Raw genomic sequence first — 22,496 nt, forward strand, 5'->3', positions numbered from 1 at the left:
CCATTGATTTTCAACAGTTTCTGTATGGAATTTCTGTCGACATGCACGAGTATACACCTATGTCAACTTGACAAAATCCTGTGCGCACCCCTAATTTTTATTTGCACAAAAATATAAGTATACATATTTACACAGTTTTGTACAATGTGGCTTAGGAGTGTATTTACACATTGTTTGTACAAAAGTGAAAAATCTTGGTTTGCATTCACATTCATTATGAACCATATACTATCTATACACTGTTCAACAAGTCTGCCTGGTATTCTGAGCAGTCAGAAAATGACTAGACTTGGTTGGAAGAGGTGGTGAGTCCATCTATATAACTTGAATTTTCTTAAAGGGAACCTGTCACCTTGAACATGTCCATGTCCCATATGCATCCAACATGTTATAGAGCGGGAGGAGCTGAGCAGATTAACATTAACTTAATTTTTACCTAAAACTTTTTTTGGGTTTAGGAGATCAATGGGCATTCCTGGTCAGTGATTGACAACATTGTCCTGAATTATTGTGCATACTGAAATAGCTGTCAATCAATGACAAGGACCGCCCACTGGACTCATAATGCTAAAAATAAATACTTTTTTTTTTAAATAAATCAATGTCAAAGTATTCAAAACTATATATAGATATATTCGGCTCTTCCTATTCCATACCATGTTACCTTCAGATCAGTTTGCATTTTCAATACAGCAGGGTCCCTTTAAAGAGGAACTTTCATCACCTCCACCTTTGTATCCTCTTTGTATCCTTCAATAGTTGCCTCTCCACTGGTTTCCTAGCGCAGTTATAATTTTTTCTCTAGTCCCCACCATTCCTGAGCAATCACTGTTGCTAATTTCAGCAGTCAATAGGAAAGGGGTAGGGAAACCTTGGCTCTCCAGCTGTTGCAAAACTACAACTCCCAGCATGCATACTTGCACTGCTGTTTTTAGAACTCCCACAGAAGTGAATTGAGCATGTTGGGAGTTGTAGTTTTACAGTAGTTGGAGAGCCAAAGTTCCCTATCCCTGCAATAGGCTAAGTGGGCTCTCAATTCTACTGAGGTCCTGGGCTGGAGAAGAGAGTCTAAGACCGCCCACTTGACATTGGGTAAAATTAGCATATTGGGTGCTACAATTAACAGAACTGATTACTCAGGTAAGGTGGAGGGCAGAGAAAAAATTCCAACAACAATCAGTGAAGTTGCGGCTATTTAAGGATGTAGAGTAAGTTGGTGATGAAAGGTCTTTTTTAAGGGGAGTCTGTCATCAACAATTTACCCCCCCATCCAGGCTCCAAACACAGGTTCATTGCGGACAAAATGTATTATTTAGTAATATGCAGATGAAGCTGGATGTGCAATGGGGGCATCGATGGTGCACCACAAGTCCTAACTTCCAGACTTTTCTGCTGGGTGGGTGGTTGGGTGGGGAGGGGGGTAAATACTTGATGACAGATTCCCTTTAAGCACCTTCAGCTACATAGTGCTTCTTATACTACAGTAACTTTTCTGCTTTCCAACCACAAGAATGAAAAACAAACCACTTGGGTTAAGCCAAGATTTAGTCCCATCCAATCTGTTTTTTGGGAGCCTTTGTTGAGTTGTCTACGAGCAAAGAATCTCCTTTATATCATATACACCATTGGAACCAGAACAATATATACTTTATGCATAATGTTTTTCAGATTTTTTATTGATAAAAACTACACAAAAGCTATAACTGATCATAATAGTATTTAAAAAAAATTATACTCTTGTGATTTAACCTTGTCAATAAAATCCAAATAAACCAAGATGGGAACGATAATCCTTAGAATTATGAAGGGCCCGGATAACGGCTTCCCACTGCCTGTTCTGCACAATTTTTTGTATTTTTTTTTTTTTGTGATCCTAACCCACCAGTATGACTCTAATTGAGGCTGGTCTCTCCCCAATGTTGTCCCCATGGCTGGCAGTCTGATAAAAAGCAAACCTTTCTAACAGGAAAACAGGAAAGAAACACAGTTCAAAGAGATCCACTGGGTTATTCGACATGAAACAAGAAGCATTCCCTACCCCAAATCCCCAAAGTCTCCCCATTTTGGTTCATCTGTATTGGAACCATGCAACGTGTAGAAAAAAAGAAACCAAATGTACAAGCAGATATTACTCCCGCGTTCAACGGAAGTGGATCCAAAATTGGTTAAGAAATCCTTTGCGTGGATCCAGTGTTATGTTTTTTATTTTATTATTTTATTAACTTTATTTATGTTTTTTTTTTCTTTTTTACACCATTGGGGCTTAGGATAATACTTTAAAGCCAAAATAAACCCCATGCTGTTCCTAATTCATCCATTAATATTCCACGGCCCCACAACTAGTCTTCTGTTCCGTGCTCAGTGTTTTTAGTTTTGCGTTATTTATTGAGTATAAGAGCACACAACTTCTCCAGGGCACTCCAGACATCTGTAATCGGTTACTTTGTGTTTGTCCACGTCTTCTTCTCCCAAGATGCACAATCCATGAACAAGACTCCTGACGTTATTGGTTTGGTATCCTCTCAATGTATATGGCAGGTGCTGCTGAGCGAGCTATGGTGGAGATGTAGCTCTGGTCCCTACTAAGCTCTAGGTTGGTGGTCTCTCTTTGCTCTCGAGATGTCCCATCATAGCCCTTATTTACAAGGAGTGTCTTGTGTGTCTGGCAATATCCGACCATGGGCTGGTCATAGCTGTAGTATGGTAGAGTCTTGATGTGCCGCGGAATCTGCTAAATAAAGAAAGAAAAAAATGTTACTTATATTACATGTGGATCTTGGGAAAATACAGACATACTAGTTATTCTTCTACTATGTGACAACTCATGTAAGGAAAGGAACTAAGGTCAGTAGGCCTTTGCAGCAAGATTTTTTGTAGATGTGCACAGAGTTCTACGACAAATGTTTGCATGCCCTATAATTGGGGATTTCTAACACCCCATCTTCTAGCATTGTATTGTATAAGGATGTACATAAATGTAACAACTACACAGTACGTAAATTGTACTATATAAGGGTGTACAAATACACAGTGGCTATGAGCCTTTCAGAGATAGGAGGTACAGTCATAGTTGGCCCCATCAACCTATCTATTAGGAACTTATACAAGGCCCCTCAATATAGGCAAAAAGTATCAATCCAAGGGTTTTAAGGTATCTGTTGTTTCATCAATTACTTCATTCAAAATTACTCAAGTTTTGTCAATCAAGACCCAAAGGGAACAGTCCTCAGTAGGGTTGAGCAATCGGAAAAGATTGGTTTCCGATCGGCGATCAAGCAAATTTCACGATCGCGACTGAGATCAGCTGGAAAATGATAGGAAATCAGATTTTGAAATCTCACGATCAGCCCAACCCTAAAAGTGACTTTTCCCATAGAGAAGCATTGACTACGGTTGAGCAATCGGGATCGGAAAAGATCGGATTCAGATCGGTGATCGAGCAAATGTCATGATCACGACTGAGATCAGCTGGAAAATGACCGGAAATTGGATTTTGAAATCTCATGATCGGCCCAACCCTAAATGTGACTTTTCCCATAGAGAAGCATTGACTACGGTTGAGCAATCGGGATCGGCAAAGATTGGATTCAGATTGGTGATCGAGCAAATTTCACGATCGTGATTGGGATCGGCTGGAAAATGATCGGGAATCGGATTTTAAAATCGATCCTGAAATCTCAAGATCAGCTCAACCCTAGTCCTCATCTGTGCCATTAATTTAGCATTTAGCGGGGTCTAAAGACCCAGACCACCACCCATCAACACTTCTCACATGCCACTATGATGGCAAAAAGTTGAAATTACAGTACACTTTAATAGATGCTTTGGTCTTCGTTGGCAAGCGCCAGCACCATAATGGGGCCCCTTATGATCATTGCTATGGAGCCCCTTCTCTTCTATGCACCCCTTTGGCACAATACTTCTATCTGTAACCTAATATACTATAACTGACCTCCATGTTTATTCTTGAAATGTATTATCACAATACATTTGAATTAATTCAATGCAATTTATTTAATTGGAACAACTTAATAGAATATGTATATATTGAGATATTTTTAGGAAATTTTATTCCATTCCCATAGGCTAAAAAAGGAGCCCAATGAATCTATGGTACACGTATGAACTACAACAATCATCAAGATAAATGAGGCGGACAATAATGTATAGTTGGTGCATGTAACATCAAGTGACCAGATTAAAAAGTAGTGAAGGGTAGAGCCGGCAATAATAAACTGTCCTCCAAAATAGAAAAACAAGGTAGGATGGAAGTGCCCACAATTATCCTGTTATTCCTTCATTTCTATGTATAATTTGTATTATCTTACTGCATTGACTCATTATATGTGCTAGGCGAGTATCCTCAGTAAATATGATACTAATAGACCATCTTAAAGAAGAGCTAAGGATGAAGTACACCTAAGTATTCCAGATTTAGGGTTTTTTTTTTCATTTTTATTAAGAACATTCAAGATAATGTTCTGCCCTCACAGGTCAGACAAGGGTTGAGAAGCCTTTCTATTAGACGCCATTGCTTTCCTTGACAGTATTTCATTAAGTGGTACTGTGAGTGTCTGATGGCGGGGCCCCTACTGATCACAAGGACATGGGCTCCCTGTACCACGTTTGGGTGGACTAATTGTTGTGCGGAATCCGCCTCAAAATCCGCTGCCAAAAATGGCTCCTATTGACTTCAAGGGGAGCCGCTCACTTCTTTTTTCTACTAGCTAGTAGTGGAAAAAGAAGCAACATGCCCCTTCTTACGCGGATTCCACGGTTGACTCAGCCACAGCGTCCGTGGCACCAGACTCCCTCCCGATAAAGCCCATTCATCCGGGCCTAATCCGGAGCGGAATGCCGCACAGTATGTTCACACGAGAAACAAAGGTGTAGCTACAATGGGCCCTTGCAATTAGCAATTATATTAGTATGCTACAGCTACAATACATATATATGGTCATGAGTCTGCAAAGATTTACTTTTGCTAATATTTTCTCCAGGACTCCCAATGCAAAATGTGTAATTGATCCCTCCAACTTTATAATGTTCTATCTATAATATTGGCCTCTTCTGATGTTGCAGCGCTACCTTTGGGCCCTCCCAGGCTCCAGGGCCCAGTAGTGATTGCTACCTCTACACCCCCTATCTCTACATTCTGCTACATTCAGCATAGACGAATACTAACAAGGTGTAAGCATAAAGTTTACTGCCAAGAACCATCTGACTGATCTAGGAAGTCTGAGGGAAAAGAGCGTTTCGTTTTCGTGTGATATCACTGATGTTCTCCGGGTGTTCCTCTGTAGCCTTGTCTCTAAAGAGGACTTGTGAGCTCTCCTAAGATGTCTAGTTTAGTAAATACTTGTATTCCCTATGAACATACACTTCTACAACATCTTCAAATGTTTGCATTGTCCTGTTTCTCTGTCATTTTTCCTTTTTTGTATCGAAGTGCAATCTCGCCGTTCATGAAGAACAAGGGTTAAATGACAGATAACAGCTTGGTCCTAAGCATAGTGGTGCCTGGCACTTCCACGTGCCAGGAGCCATACTGTGCTCTTCAGGTTTTTCCATGACTAAGAGAATTTTGACATGAGAATCGCCTAAGTGATCTGTCAATCAGTGATCGCCTTCTAAGCTCGTATGCATTGATGTCGGGTCACTTAAGGTAAACGTACAGTGTAAGCTATACATACAACCAGCGGAGCTTATATTAACATTAAGTGTAAGAATATGATACAATATATGACAAGTAGTCACCTAGTTTATCTTATAAGTGTGTCATGGCTATTATGCCATTTGGATATTGTACAATTGTTATTCAGCAAAGAGTATAATATCAGAATACATAAAGGGGTACTCTAAAGTGAAACTCTAAATTCACTTGTAGCCATATCTAGTACCTGCCCCCATGTCTATTTTCTGTTTCTGCAATGCAGAAGGGTATGCTCACACGGCGGGAAATGGATTCCACATGTGAACATACTGGGCGGCTAGCCTCGAGGGAAGCCAATGCAGTGCACCGGCATCCCATCGCGGCATTCTGCTCCGGATTAGGCCTGAATGAATGGGCCTAATCGGGAGGGAGTCTCGCACCATGGACGCTGTGGCTGAGTGAGCTGCGGAATCCGTGGCAAGATAGGTCATCTCGCTTCTTTTTTCCACTATTGGCTAGCGAAAAAAAGAAGCGAGCGGCTCCCATTGAAGACGAATCGCATTTTTACCTGAATGGAACGGTCAACACACAGAACTGTCGCATATGGGCCACAGAAGACCCGCGTGCGCTCGAGGGGGTTCCGCTGCATTCGCCCAAGGTGACCGTTTGGCATGGGTTCACCTTGTTGTTCATGATCGGACCGTTCTTTTTCGAAGATTTGGGCCCAACTAGGCTTGCCACCTGTTCCGTCACAGCAGCGAGGTACCGGACAATACTGGAAACAATGGTCGTTCCCCAACTCCAACAGCGGCAGTGTCTGCAGACGATCACCTTCATGCAGGATGGAGCCCCTCCTCACATCGAAAATCCTGTGAAGAATGCTCTTCGTGCACATTTTCCCGATGACAGGATTTTGAGCCGCTCATTCCCTACAGCGTGGCCACCGCGCTCTCTGGATCTCACTCCTTGTGATTTCTGGTTGTGGGGACACTTGAAGGAGCGTGTTTATCGGGGGAATGTCGAAACCCGGCCTGACCTCAAAGACCGCAACACGTTGGAAGTGCGCAGCATCTCACCAGAGACGTTATACGCAAGCGTCGAGCACGTTGTGCATAGGATGACCATGCTCACCATGCATGATGGCGGCCACATTGAACAGTCATGCTAGTTGGTGGTCCAGATGGGACATCCCCAAGTATCTACAGACGGGTTTTGCGCCGCGCGCTCACTGTACAGCGCCACATTATCCCCTGGTGGGGAGTTTTCGTATTACATTTTTTTTTTTTTTTCATGCCGTCCATTTCTATGCCTTGATTAGCACACAAACAAATTTTCAGGCAATTCCATCCATTGGGTCAGCCTGCACACGACTCCAAACACCTGAGGTTATATTACGCCCACCCTGTATCTTTAAACATCATTCCCAAAAACTGCTGCCATCACAACAAGACATAAAACAGCCAAAGCAGAAGCAAAAAAGTATGCCATGTGTTTTTGTAGGAACTTTTTGCGCAACTTTATGAGACCGTTGCAGAATTCTACAATACTTTGTACGGTTAATTTTACGTTGCAGCAACTCTTAGCCATCCGGTCTGAACCTGCTTCTGAATGAGGTCTAATTGTCACTGTGAATCTTCCCGGCTGACATTATAATAGATTTCTCCATAGAGGTGCAGTATAGGCGGTCGTCATAACACATGCATTATACAGATAATATACAACGCAGCGGAAAGTTTCCTATTTTATCCATGTTCCTCATTGAGTATGAAACCTTCTGCCCTATTAGAATCCTGCCATTCACTAATACATAGAAAACTTCCTTATCTGGTCTCGACAGATTTTGCTTCCATTGCTAAATTAGCAAGTCCCTAATATTCTGGGATTTGGAAATATATTCATTGTTAATGACAGTAATGCAAAACTTTTAGATTTGGGCAGATGTGCCTAGAAATGTATATTTCGGGAGTGGTAAACATTTTAATTTTAGTGCCGGGTGAAAGTCAAGTTTAGTCTTTTAATAGGTTTAAAATTCTGTTCCCATTAATTTCTTAATATTTATAGCCATGGGCACTCCATACTCGTGGCATAGATCTCCAAATTCCTTCTGCAGATATAGATTTAAAGGGGAAGTGTGAACAAAAATTCCTTACAGATTTCTGATCAGACAACTCTCTGGTTGGAGGTAGGATTTAACCTTTCGGTTTGTATTGAAGAACTACAAATCCCAACATTCCCTACACACACCTCTTGGACACAAGATTATTAGAGACTGGCCCTTGTAATCTGTACTGCTACTGAACCTACAACCAATCCTTCAGGGGCCACATGGTGACTACAGTGGTTAGCACTGCAGTGCTGGAGTCCTGGGTTCGAATCCCGCCCGGAACAACATCAGCAAGGAGTTTGTATGTTCCTCCCATACTCCAAAGACATACTGATAGGGAAAATGTACATTGTGAGCCCTATATGGAGCTCAAAATCTACATGAACAAAAAACAAACAATCCTTTGACATCCTCCCATTGGTTTTGGGTCCTCACTAGAGATGAGCGAGTAGTACTCGATCGAGTAGGTATTCGATCGAATACTATGGTATTCAAAATACTCGTACTCGATCAAGTACCACTCACTATTCGAATGGAAAAGTTCAATGCAGAACCAGCATTGATTGGCCGAATGCTATACAGTCGGCCAATCAACGCTGGTTCTTCTCCTACCTTTAGAAGTCTTCTCCGTGCAGCTTCCCTGCGGCGTCTTCCGGCTCTGAATTCACTCTGCCAGGCATCAGGCCTGGGCAGAGCCGACTGTGCATGTACGCTTGTAGTGCGGGCATGCGCAGTCGGCTCTGCCCAGGCCCGATGCCTGGCAGAGTGAATTCAGAGCCGGAAGACGCCGCGGGGACGCTGCACGGAGAAGACTTCTTGGAGGATCCAGCCCGACCCTCACTCGTGGACTTGGTAAGTATAATTTGATCGAACGTTGCCTACCCCTGAAACGAGCATTTTCCCCCCATAGACTATAATGGTGTTCGATAATCGATTTGAGTAGTCGAATATTGAGGGGCTACTCGAAACGAATATCGAATCTCGAACATTTTACTGTTCGCTCATCTCTAGTCCTCAATAATTTTATAACTGCAATTGACTGGCAATATTACTCTGTTACAGCATAGGTTAGCAGATACATTGCTGATCAGTGAAGTCCTGACTGTTGAGATCTCAGAATGGAGAGGGGGGATAGACAAATGGGCGTAGCTTATATGGTATGCAGAGTAGCAGCTACACCCGGCCCTAGAGTAATAAAAAGACTAAAAAAAATTGCATAAAGTAACAGACTGTTGCAGATTATATATTGGCGCCCAGAGGAATTCAGCTAATTCACCTAGTTAGGCTTAGACACTACATATACTACTACCACTGAGTTCTGAAAAATATCTCGGGTAGCCACTAATGTAGACTAAATTAGATATAAATGTGTACTAGCTTCTCTTTCCCTTGGCAGGACTTGTTCACAAGTGTATGTCCCAAGAGGCTTTTCAAAACAACCTGATATTCTGTCCTGAGATATCTATCCTATATGTGTTTATGTACAGCCAACTAGTGGTTGTTTTTTGAATTGCAGCCTGTCAAGCCTTTTGATAGCATGTTATAATGTAGTGAATTGGTTTCATGAGGACGGAAGTCCTTAACCAAACTTGTGCCAAGGTAAGGGTGGACACATCTGTATTTAAAAATAATATTTTAATGCTGAAATGATAACAATGCATGAAATTGGAAGTATTATAAAACCAAGACTCCTAAAAAGCAAGAATCTGTGATGCAGAATCCACCACCTGGCAGGTATACAGAGCTCGGAGGAAGCATAGGTATCACTACTACTACATTACTTAATGGCGGTAAATAAATCATCTCATATTGTAGAGTCCAGAATAGCAGCGTGAGCCCAGAGTTCACTTCATGCAATCAGAGGCAGAGTTAATGGGGTGAGTGTTTAATTTGCGACATAGACGGAGTCTCATTCATTAATGTAATCAAGCGTGTCTTATGGGCATGCTCTGATCCCGCAGTGTCTCACCCGAGAGTATCCTTGGCATTAGGAAGAAGATCACTATCCATATTGTCTGAGGTTATGATGGCGGACAGAAAACACATACAGTACGGTATTAACCTGCAGACGTGTATCCGCAGCTATGAGATGAATCAGAAGAATGTAGTTAGGACACTGCGACTCTACTCAGGTCCTAGTCAGGATTATTGATGGAAATATTTGTAGAAATTTTATTTGATGCTATCAAGATGTATCACACCAATCTGGCACTGCAATATGCCACCAAAAATCTCATAATGCACTTTGTCAAATCACTACTTTGCTCAATGGGGGCCAACAATGTTTTTCCAGATATCTCTTCTTATTGTATATTTGGTGCAGGTAATATGTTAAAGAGCTAGATATAGGATGATAATATTTATTGCGCTACCTATGCTTAGCTGTCACCAATTGAAAAACCCAGTGCCATTTATCATGTGTAGAGTATACTAGCCAATTGGGTGGTAATAATTGGTGGTAATAATTTGGGAGGTAATAGCTAGAGATGAGCGAGTACTGTTTGGATCAGCCGATCCGAAGAGCACGCTCCATAGAAATGAATGGATGCACCTGGTACTTCCGCTTTGACGGCGGCCGGCCGCTTAACCCCCCGTGTGCCGGCTACGTCCATTCATTTCTATGCGAGCGTGCTGTTCGGATCGGCTGATCCGAACAGTACTCGCTCATCTCTAGTAATAACATACAGCATATACATGCCCTTCCCCAGAGATAACACATGCCCAATTGGCTAGATTACCATAATTTGCTTCAACACCAATCAGAGGTCAGTGGTGCGAATTAGTGATTGACAACTATGTCTATAGGCAAGGCACATTCATTCTGGCTGTCAAGTAGGTCGATCCACTTGGCTTCTATGTATTCCATTAGTTTGCATGTCCATCAAGTAATCCTACGCAGGTTAGACCAGCACCTGAATGCTTCACTATGGTTGTTATCAATTATGCTCCAATCATATAAATATCCGTGAACAAATGGGCCCAGATGCAGCGGGGCAAAAAACATTGCCATCTCATCCAGAATGGCATCCCTGACCTCAAAGGCAGTGTGCTGTCCGTCTCCCAAGCTGATGAGCTTCAGCCCGGCTTGCTGACGTCTCCCCACGCCAGTGTTGCAGCATTTCCAGCTCATAGCTGGGGTCGATTTAATGGCGGAGGAGGAGGAGGGTGGTGTTTCAGCACTCCTGCCAGAAATATTGGGCGGGGAGACAAGGCAGGCCGCCACAGTTTGCGACACGGTCCCAGCCTCAACTACATTCAGCCAGTGTGCTGCAATTGAGATGCAGCGTCCCTGGCCGCATGCACTTGTCCACGTGTCAGTGGTCAAATGGAACTTTGTGCAACTTAGCACAGAACTTAGGGCCCGCCTGATGTTACGGGACACGTGCTGGTGCAAGGCTCAACTCACCCTAAGGGCCAAAACCACTGCTGGTGAATTTTGTTCCGTTCCAAAGGGCTCTGTGTTTAGATTTGGCTCAGTCGCAGCTCCAGGACATACCTTTGAAGGCAAGGTTTCCTTTAGTGGCTCCATCTCAGCAGGATGATGATGGTGAAGCTTGGTTAAATCTGGTGTCGGAAGGGAAAGTGGTTTCTGATCTACATCTAAAGTACTGGAGCATGTTGTATAGGACAGATGTATAATTCACCAATCTCCAGTGACACCACTAGTATGAGGATCTTGTTGTGACCCTTTAAAAATACATTGGTCTTTATGAATCCCCCATGCTGTGTTAGACTCAGGAGATGCAACTTAGCATTGCATATGAGTTACAATTTAATGCAACTCTCCTTGACCATCTATTTTTAAGCACGATGTATACTAAATCTTAAACTTAATAATAAGTTTGTCCTTGACTGCTCTAACTTGCCCAAAACCTCAAAGAAAAGAAGGAAAGTCTCAGAAATCTCTACAGTAGGTTCTAAAAGAGCATAAAACAATAAGCATACAGTTCCGCTCTTGTATATAGTTGTCTCGCTACTCTTGAGGGTTCGTTGCTTTGAGAAGTTGACTTACTGAGGTCCCGGCCATTCCCATACCCAATTTACAGACCTAGTTAAGTTCTTTTCTTGACACTCAAGCGGTCAAGTAGCTTTTAATGATGTAGAAACAAAGAGGCTTACAAGGATATGACTAGGATCCAGTTATAAAGAATTGCTAGGAAATGTCAGTAGGGAGCTGCCATAACCATAATTCATTATTAAAATTCAATCTGAAAAACACTTTGCAACAGACATAAAGTCTTAGTTAAGACGGAGCAAGGACAAGGGCTTAATAAGTGTGCACTTAAGATGGGGAAGATTATCAGGTGTGATGGACCGTCAGATTCTATTCTCTGTCATATTCTACAATTTTCTATCTCACTTCATTGACCAAGAAGGAGTTATATTACTGACTGACATCCTGATCTCTTCTAAACTGATTGTAGTGGCCTTATATGCCAAAAGTACTGAGTCCATTGAAACTCAGTTTAAGGACAAGTGCAGCAAAGTTTAACATTACAAATAATGTGATAACTACTAGAGATGAGCGAACAGTGTTCTATCGAACACATGTTCGATCGGATATCAGGGTGTTCGCCATGTTCGAATCGAATCGAACACCACGTGGTAAAGTGCGCCAAAATTCGATTCCCCTCCCACCTTCCCTGGCGCCTTTTTTGCACCAATAACAGCGCAGGGGAGGTGGGACAGGAACTACGACACTGGGGGCATTGAAAAAAATTGGAAAAAGTCATTGGCTGCCGAAATCAGGTGACCTCCATTTTAGACGAATAGTGGATTTCAAATCCGGGTCATATGAGAATGTGAACTTTGTGACTATGAGACAGGGATAGCTGTACAGGCAGGGATAGCTAGGGATAACCTTTATTTAGGGGGGAATGTTATTAAAAATAACTTTTTGGGGCTCTATCGGGTGTGTAATTGTGATTTTTGTGAGATAAACTTTTTCCCATAGGGATGCATTGGCCAGCGCTGATTGGCCAAATTCCGTACTCTGGCCAATCAGTGCTGGCCAATGCATTCTATTAGCTTGATGAAGCAGAGTGTGCACAAGGGTTCAAGCGCACCCTCGGCTCTGATGTAGCAGAGCCGAGGCTGCACAAGGGTTCAAGCGCACCCTCGGCTCTGATGTAGGAGAGCCGAGGGTGCACTTGAACCCTTGTGCACCCTCAGCTCTGCTACATCAGAGCCGAGGGTGCGCTTGAACCCTTGTGCACACTCTGCTTCATCAAGCTAATAGAATGCATTGGCCAGCGCTGATTGGCCAATGTATTCTATTAGCCTGATGAAGTAGAGCTGAATGTGTGTGCTAAGCACACACATTCAGCTCTACTTCATCGGGCTAATAGAATGCATTGGCCAGCGCTGATTGGCCAGAGTACGGAACTCGACCAATCAGCGCTGGCTCTGCTGGAGGAGGCGGAGTCTAAGATCGCTCCACACCAGTCTCCATTCAGGTCCGACCTTAGACTCCGCCTCCTCCGGCAGAGCCAGCGCTGATTGGCCAAAGGCTGGCCAATGCATTCCTATGCGAATGCAGAGACTTAGCAGTGCTGAGTCAGTTTTGCTCAACTACACATCTGATGCACACTCGGCACTGCTACATCAGATGTAGCAATCTGATGTAGCAGAGCCGAGGGTGCACTAGAACCCCTGTGCAAACTCAGTTCACGCTAATAGAATGCATTGGCCAGCGCTGATTGGCCAATGCATTCTATTAGCCCGATGAAGTAGAGCTGAATGTGTGTGCTAAGCACACACATTCAGCACTGCTTCATCACGCCAATACAATGCATTAGCCAGTGCTGATTGGCCAGAGTACGGAATTCGGCCAATCAGCGCTGGCTCTGCTGGAGGAGGCGGAGTCTAAGGTCGGACCTGAATGGAGACTGGTGTGGAGCGATCTTAGACTCCGCCTCCTCCAGCAGAGCCAGCGCTGATTGGTCGAGTTCCGTACTCTGGCCAATCAGCGCTGGCCAATGCATTCTATTAGCCCGATGAAGTAGAGCTGAATGTGTGTGCTTAGCACACACATTCAGCTCTACTTCATCAGGCTAATAGAATACATTGGCCAATCAGCGCTGGCCAATGCATTCTATTAGCTTGATGAAGCAGAGTGTGCACAAGGGTTCAAGCGCACCCTCGGCTCTGATGTAGCAGAGCCGAGGCTGCACAAGGGTTCAAGTGCACCCTCAGCTCTCCTACATCAGAGCCGAGGGTGCGCTTGAACCCTTGTGCAGCCTCGGCTCTGCTACATCAGAGCCGAGGGTGCGCTTGAACCCTTGTGCACACTCTGCTTCATCAAGCTAATAGAATGCATTGGCCAGCACTGATTGGCCAGAGTACGGAATTCGGCCAATCAGCGCTGGCCAATGCATTCTATTAGCCCGATGAAGTAGAGCTGAATGTGTGTGCTAAGCACACACATTCAGCACTGCTTCATCACGCCAATACAATGCATTAGCCAGTGCTGATTGGCCAGAGTACGGAATTCGGCCAATCAGCGCTGGCTCTGCTGGAGGAGGCGGAGTCTAAGATCGCTCCACACCAGTCTCCATTCAGGTCCGACCTTAGACTCCGCCTCCTCCAGCAGAGCCAGCGCTGATTGGCCGAATTCCGTACTCTGGCCAATCAGCACTGGCTAATGCATTGTATTGGCTTGATGAAGCAGTGCTGAATGTGTGTGCTTAGCACACACATTCAGCTCTACTTCATCGGGCTAATAGAATGCATTGGCCAGCGCTGATTGGCCGAATTCCGTACTCTGGCCAATCAGCACTGGCTAATGCATTGTATTGGCTTGATGAAGCAGTGCTGAATGTGTGTGCTTAGCACACACATTCAGCTCTACTTCATCGGGCTAATAGAATGCATTGGCCAATCAGCGCTGGCCAATGCATTCTATTAGCGTGAACTGAGTTTGCACAGGGGTTCTAGTGCACCCTCGGCTCTGCTACATCAGATTGCTACATCTGATGTAGCAGTGCCGAGTGTGCATCAGATGTGTAGTTGAGCAAAACTGACTCAGCACTGCTAAGTCTGCATTCGCATAGGAATGCATTGGCCAGCCTTCGGCCAATCAGCGCTGGCTCTGCCGGAGGAGGCGGAGTCTAAGGTCGGACCTGAATGGAGACTGGTGTGGAGCGACCTTAGACTCCGCCTCCTCCAGCAGAGCCAGCGCTGATTGGCCGAATTCCGTACTCTGGCCAATCAGCACTGGCTAATGCATTGTATTGGCTTGATGAAGCAGTGCTGAATGTGTGTGCTTAGCACACACATTCAGCTCTACTTCATCGGGCTAATAGAATGCATTGGCCAATCAGCGCTGGCCAATGCATTCTATTAGCGTGAACTGAGTTTGCACAGGGGTTCTAGTGCACCCTCGGCTCTGCTACATCAGATTGCTACATCTGATGTAGCAGTGCCGAGTGTGCATCAGATGTGTAGTTGAGCAAAACTGACTCAGCACTGCTAAGTCTGCATTCGCATAGGAATGCATTGGCCAGCCTTCGGCCAATCAGCGCTGGCTCTGCCGGAGGAGGCGGAGTCTAAGGTCGGACCTGAATGGAGACTGGTGTGGAGCTATCTTAGACTCCGCCTCCTCCAGCAGAGCCAGCGCTGATTGGTCGAGTTCCGTACTCTGGCCAATCAGCACTGGCCAATGCATTTCTATGGGGAAAAGTTAGCTTGCGAAAATCGCAAACTGACAGGGATTTCCATGAAATAAAGTGACTTTTATGCCCCCAGACATGCTTCCCCTGCTGTCCCAGTGTCATTCCAGGGTGTTGGTATCATTTCCTGGGGTGTCATAGTGGACTTGGTGACCCTCCAGACACGAATTTGGGTTTCCCCCTTAACGAGTTTATGTTCCCCATAGACTATAATGGGGTTCGAAACCCATTCGAACACTCGAACAGTGAGCGGCTGTTCGAATCGAATTTCGAACCTCGAACATTTTAGTGTTCGCTCATCTCTAATAACTACGCCATGGTGCAGAGAGATCACTCAACTTTTCAATAGATTTCAAAGGGGTTTGTTGTCTTGTGTGAAAAGACATCTTGGTGCAGCGTATTATCCTTTTCATGTGAAACTCTGCTAGTTTTCAGGAATCCCAGCATACTAGCTCTTGCTTGGGTCTTATGCTTGGGTTTGGAAAACCCATCATAACTTTAAGATACAGACCCAGTCTGGCTTATCTTTCATGTAAGAGTTAAGTTATTTAACCCTTGCTAAAGTTTAGTCTTGTGCCTATGATTGTCTTGTGCAGTTGGGCTCCTGTTTCTGTTTCCTACTGATCTCCTTGTTCTGATTTCTGGCTTGTTCTCCTGGCTAACCCCCTTGGGTTCTGACTTGGATTTGCTTGGTGACTTCTTAGGTAAATTTAAGTATTATTTATATCTGCAAATACGTGTCTTGGCTTTGTGACCTGGGTCCCAGATGGCCAATTCCCTTGCAGCAGACTGTGGTGAAAATATTGGGGATATTTTAGACTCCACATCACAAGATTGTGTTGGGTAGGTAGTAGAGAAGAGCGAGTAGTTAAATACTAGACATTCGATATTTGTTTCGAGTAGCCCCTCAATATTCGACTACTCGAATTGAATATCGAATCCTATTATACTCTATGGGGGAAAAATGCTCGTTTCAGGGGTAGGCAACGTTCGATCAAATAGAACTTACAAAGTCCACGAGTGAGGGTCGGGCTGGATCCTCCGAGAAGTCTTCTCCGTGCAGCGTCTCCGCGGCATCTTCCGGCTCTGAATTCACTCTGCCAGGCATCGGGCCTGGGCAGAGCCGACTGCGCATGCCCACACTACAAGATAATGGCCGCTTACAGTCAAAGTGGCCATTTTCTTGTAGCACGGGCATGTGCAGTCGGCTTTGCCCAGGCCCGATGCCTGGCAGAGTGAATTCAGAGCCGGAAGACGCCGCGGGGACGCTGCGTGGAGAAGACTTCTAAAGGTAGAAGAACCAGCGTTGATTGGCTGACTGTATAGCATTCGGCCAATCAACGCTGGTTCTGCATCGAATTTTTCCATTCGAATAGCGAGTGGTACTCGATCGAGTACGAGTATTTCGAATACCGTAGTATTCGATCGAATACCTACTCGATCCAATACTACTCGCTCATCTCTAGTAGGTAGCCGTTTACTTGTGGAATTCAGACCTAATCTGTTCCTAGGGCCTTTTAGGGAATACCTCTACCTGAGACTTGCATACAGTACATTGCAACTTCGCAACTCTGTAATAATGGTGTTTTCTTTTTGAGAACTGGTGCAAGCTTTTTGTCGAGATGCAAACATGCACTTTTAAGCAGGACATTAGCCATTGCCCCAAAAGGTTATCCATAGTGCCCTTATTGCTCCAAAGAGCTCATTTGCATATTGGCAAATAAAGCAGTATCTTAGCAACATACAGGAGAAAACACCATGTCATTGAGGTGACACTTATCTCCGTAATATCTGGGTTGATATATACTAGACCACAAATATATTTTAGTCTAAGTTTGGTCCAGGCCTAATATAGCCAAGTTATTACTTTTGCAAAATAATAATAATAATAATAATAATAATAATAATAATAATAATAATAATAATAATAATAGTAATGTTACGCATTTTGATTCTGATAGTTTAATGGCTACCTTGACTGTGTGCATACTAAGGGTATATCCTTCAAGAACAAGACAGCTACTCCTCAGAAGTGTCAGCAGCAAGTAGGTTAATACTGGGCATGGCTGAGAGAATGGCTGTAACAGCGCAGCAAGTGAGGTACTGCATATCTTATCTTGTGTTCTGGATGACACAGACCCCTGACTGTCATGTAGCTAAAGTGTCTCCTCAATTGAATCTGACAGCAAGAAAATGAATCGTCCACCATCTTTGTTCTATTATCTATATAGCTGCCCAGTGTAAGGCAGTGCTCTTCTAAGGGTGAATTCACACTGAGTAAACGCTAGCTTTTTCTGAACGTAAAACACGTTCAGAATAAGCGGCGTCTAAAGCAGCTCCATTCATTTCTATGGGAGCGGGGATACGAGCGCTCCCCATAGAAATGAATGGGCTGCTTCTTTCACTCCGTGCAGTCCCATTGAAGTGAATGGGGAGTGCCGGCGTGTACGCTCCGGCATGAGCAGAGCTTGCCGTATACGCCGGCACTCCCCATTCACTTCAATGGGACTGCACGGAGTGAAAGAAGCAGCCCATTCATTTCTATGGGGAGCGCTCGTATCCCCGCTCCCATAGAAATGAATGGAGCTGCTTTAGACGCCGCTTATTCTGAACGTGTTTTACGTTCAGAATAAGCTAGCGTTTACTCAGTGTGAATTCACCCTTATGCTGAAAACCCCAATATAGTCCAATTATGGAATTTTACATGACATTGTATTGTAATGGCCCTCGATGGAAAGGGACTCATTACTTTAAAAGCCATAGGTGCCTTGTATACAACAGTGAGGAAAAGACGGATTATTGTAACAATTTGTGGCTCACGCTGTGGACTCGCTGTGGTTGCTTTAGATGTCATAGAAGATGAAATAATCATCAATTCCATATACAGTATGGGAACACCAACCAACACAGGGTATAACTAGTCAACAACGGCCTCCAGCCTGCAAATATCTGGTCAATAGATAAAGCAGTGACACCTAAAGGGAAAGGACCATGTCTGGTTGACCTGAATTCAGACTGACTAGTAGGGTAGCAGACGTATTGTAGCCGCTATGGGGCCCATCTATTAAGTGGGTGCATTACCACCAGAACAAAAGGTGTAGTTAGGAAGGTGAATGATTCTATTCTGTGTGTTATTTCTATACTGTGACATCACCGTGTGCATTATGCCAGTTCTGTAACATCATTTTGGGTATTATCCTTGTACTGTGACATCACTGTGTGTATTATCCCTGTACTGTGACATCACTGTGTGTATTATCCCTGTACTGTGACATCACTGTGTGTATTATCCCTGTACTGTGACATCACTGTGTGTATTATCCCTGTACTGTGACATCACTGTGTGTATTATCTCTATACTGTAACATCACTGTGTGTATTATCCCTGTACTGTGACATCACTGTGTGTATTATCTCTATACTGTAACATCACTGTGTGTATTATCCCTGTACTGTGACATCACTGTGTGTATTATCCCTGTACTGTGACATCACTGTGTGTATTATCCCTGTACTGTGACAGCACTGTGTGTATTATCTCTGTACTGTGACATCACTGTGTCTATTATCCCTGTACTGTGACATCACTGTGCATATTATCCCTGTACTGTGACATCACTGTGTATTATCCCTGTACTGTGACATCACTGTGTGTATTATCCCTGTACTGTGACATCACTGTGTGTATTATCTCTGTACTGTGACATCACTGTGTCTATTATCCCTGTACTGTGACATCACTGTGCATATTATCCCTGTACTGTGACATCACTGTGTATTATCCCTGTACTGTGACATCACTGTCTGTATTATCCCTGTACTGTGACATCACTGTGCGTATTATCCCTGTACTGTGACATCACTGTGCGTATTATACCTGTACTGTGACATCACTGTGTGTATTATCCCTGTACTGTGACATCACTGTGTGTATTATCTCTGTACTGTGACATCACTGTGTGTATTATCCCTGTACTGTGACATCACTGTGTGTATTATCTCTGTACTGTGACATCACTGTGTGTATTATCCCTGTACTGTGACATCACTGTGTGTATTATCCCTGTACTGTGACATCACTGTGTGTATTATCCCTGTACTGTGACATCACTGTGTGTATTATCTCTGTACTGTGACATCACTGTGTGTATTATCCCTGTACTGTGACATCACTGTGTGTATTATCCCTGTACTGTGACATCAGTGTGTATTATCCCTGTACTGTGACATCACTGTGTGTATTATCCCTGTACTGTGACATCACTGTGTGTATTATCCCTGTACTGTGACATCACTGTGTGTATTATTCCTGTACTGTGACATCACTGTGTGTATTATCCCTGTACTGTGACATCACTGTGTGTATTATCTCTGTACTGTGACATCACTGTGTGTATTATCCCTGTACTGTGACATCACTGTGTATATTATTCCATGGGACTGTGATCTGTGGGTTCCCATGGACAATTATAGCCAGTTCTATGGATATACTGTATATATTGGATACAAAATACTGTGCAAGAGGAGCCTTATCTTCCAGTTCCGCATCTTATTTTTTTTTTATTAGTAATTAAGCTAATTGCTGTAATGAATAGCCATGATAAACCATGCTTCCAATTTTTCACTAGTTAAACATCCAATATATTGCTTGTATTGCACTATGTTCACGTCTATTTGATGTACGAGGATCTCTTTGCAGCTAAAGATCACAAGCCCATCCTTTCTCTAAAACTCCCTACCCTAGCGAATCCTTGAGAACCTACCAACCCTGTTTATTATAGTCAATACAAAAAAAAAATAAGAAAAAGTTATTCCATCTGGTGTTAACATTGTATTTGAGAGAAACAGGCTTCCATCTAAGCACAGCTTGGATAATAGGAGCAAGGCAGAAGGCTAACGTGTAAACAGAAGGCAACAGAGCAGCATTAAATAGGATCTTAGGCTATACCGTAGGTAGGAATGAGGCACAATGGGTGGGACAAGCTTTTCTTATCTATGGCCAAGATTCTGTATAATGTGATAGCGGTTATCACCTTATATCACCTGTTAATGGAATTCTTGTATAACAGAAATCCTATTAACGGACGATAATATCAGGTAATAACCTGCACCACAGTATGCATTAAATGACTCCATGCTTCTGTTTACATGGGCTGAGATAGCCGCACCTCAAACAAGGCGCACAATGCAGAAAGTGGGAAAAATACAATTCTTTTCTTCTTCTTGCGCCTCCGTTTCGTTTCTGGAGAGCAGGGGTTAATTAATTCAATCAATAATCCTGCAGAGTCCATGTGAAATTGAGTAAGTGACACGGAGCACACCAATAAATGAGCAATGGGATTAAGAAAAACCTTTAATGGTGCATTAGCCCGCTAATTAACCATGCAAAATCTCCTCCGCAGTTCGTCAAGAGTTTGTGAAGACAAATAGTTTGCATATACAGAATAACCCATTGTACGCTAGAACCCATTCATGGAGAGTGGATTAGCTATTCAAGGCGTCATAGGGTAACACATTTCTAGATGGTATTTTCAGAAGGATTTAATGCCCCTCACATCTTTATTACCAACAGGTAGAGAATATCTGCCCACCATAATCCAATTAGTCCGTATCAGCAAACCATAAGGAATGCCAAAGAAATAGGAAATATCAGAAAATTCTATAATGTATATCATGTAGTATAAGTACAGATGTGACATAGACAGGATGGGCCATAAGTATCGATACACCCAGGTGGGTCATAAGTATGGCTATACCCTAGTGGGCCATAAGTATGGCTATACCCTGGTGGGCCATAAGTATGGATACACTCAAGGTCTCCGGATTTCACTCCCTTGTAGAGATGAGCGAGTAGTATACGATCGAGTAGGTATTCGATCAAATACTACGGTATTCGAAATATTTGTACTCGATCGAGTACCACTCGCTATTCGAATGGAAAAGCTCGATGCAGAACCAGCATTGATTGGCCGAATGCTATACAGTCGGCCAATCAACGCTGGTTCTTCTCCTACTTTTAGAAGTCTTCTCCGTGCAGCTTCCCTGCGGCGTCTTCCGGCTCTGAATTCACTCTGCCAGGCATCGGGCCTGGACAGAGCTGACTGCGCATGCTCGCTTGTAGATCGGACATGGGCAGTCGGCTCTGTCCAGGCCCGATGCCTGGCAGAGTGAATTCAGAGCCGGAAAATGCCGCGGGGACGCTGCACGGAGAAGACTTCTCGGAGGATCCAGCCCGACCCTCACTCATGGACTTGGTAAGTATAATTTGATCAAATGTTGCCTACCCCTGAAACGAGCATTTTCCCCCCATAGACTATAATAGGGTTCGGTATTCGATTCGAGTAGTCGAACATTGAGGGGCTACTCGAATCGGATTTCGAACCTCGAACATTTTAGTGTTCGCTCATCTCTACTCCCTTGGACTTCCATCACTAGGGCCATTTGGAGGCTATGGTGAAGATCCAGGATGTGGGGCACCTGAAACATCCGTTAGTGGGTTAATATCGTTACTCCATGTCACAAACGAGTCAATGTAAAACAAAAAGACAGCACTGCGCAAGCACCTAGTGCATTATCCCCGATATGCACCCAAAGATGCCAAAGTAATGTGCTCACCGTAGGAGGTTGTGATAAGCACAACTCCCTTAACCGCATACACCAATTGAGTGTGGACCTCCTTTTTCAAGTATTTGCAGGATACCGTGACCATCACCAGGATGTTATACAATTGAATGAAAAATGGACCAAATTTGCTGTGGGAATCCAATAAATATCCGCGCTTACCAGAAGTACTTGTGAATTAATCCTTTAATCAAAATCATGAAGTAAAACCACTAGGCGTTTTGGGCAGAATGAGACCTTCTTCAGGTGAAAAATCTTCGGCCAAATGTGTCAATAACTCAATAATGAATAATGCTACACTAAAAATGAGCACGTCATTGTTTTTCTTCTGCAATTCTCCATGTGTTTGATGTGTCACATGACCCCCTTCCCATTGAAAAAAGGAAATTTGAATCCAAAATGGCGGCTTTGCAGACGGCCACTATGGACATCACATGTACTAATATGC

The 22,496-nt window shown here is 43.7% G+C and overlaps 1 protein-coding gene across 2 annotated transcripts in view; it reads right to left on the minus strand.

The window, feature by feature from the left end:
- Positions 1-1,873: 1,873 nt before the first annotated feature.
- LRRTM4 (leucine rich repeat transmembrane neuronal 4) overlaps positions 1,874-22,496 on the minus strand; it is a 540,717-nt gene continuing 520,094 nt past the window's right edge. The window contains exon 3 of one of the 2 annotated variants that reach the window (XM_075272989.1): positions 1,874-2,728. In XM_075272989.1, the coding sequence (XP_075129090.1) occupies positions 2,504-2,728 (225 nt within the window). In that variant the 3' untranslated portion in view covers positions 1,874-2,503. The remainder of the gene's footprint in view (positions 2,729-22,496) is intronic. The other variant, XM_075272990.1, reaches the window with a different exon arrangement.

This window comes from Leptodactylus fuscus, chromosome 5 (genome assembly GCF_031893055.1).
Source record: "Leptodactylus fuscus isolate aLepFus1 chromosome 5, aLepFus1.hap2, whole genome shotgun sequence".
NCBI classification, from domain to species: Eukaryota; Metazoa; Chordata; class Amphibia; order Anura; family Leptodactylidae; genus Leptodactylus; species Leptodactylus fuscus.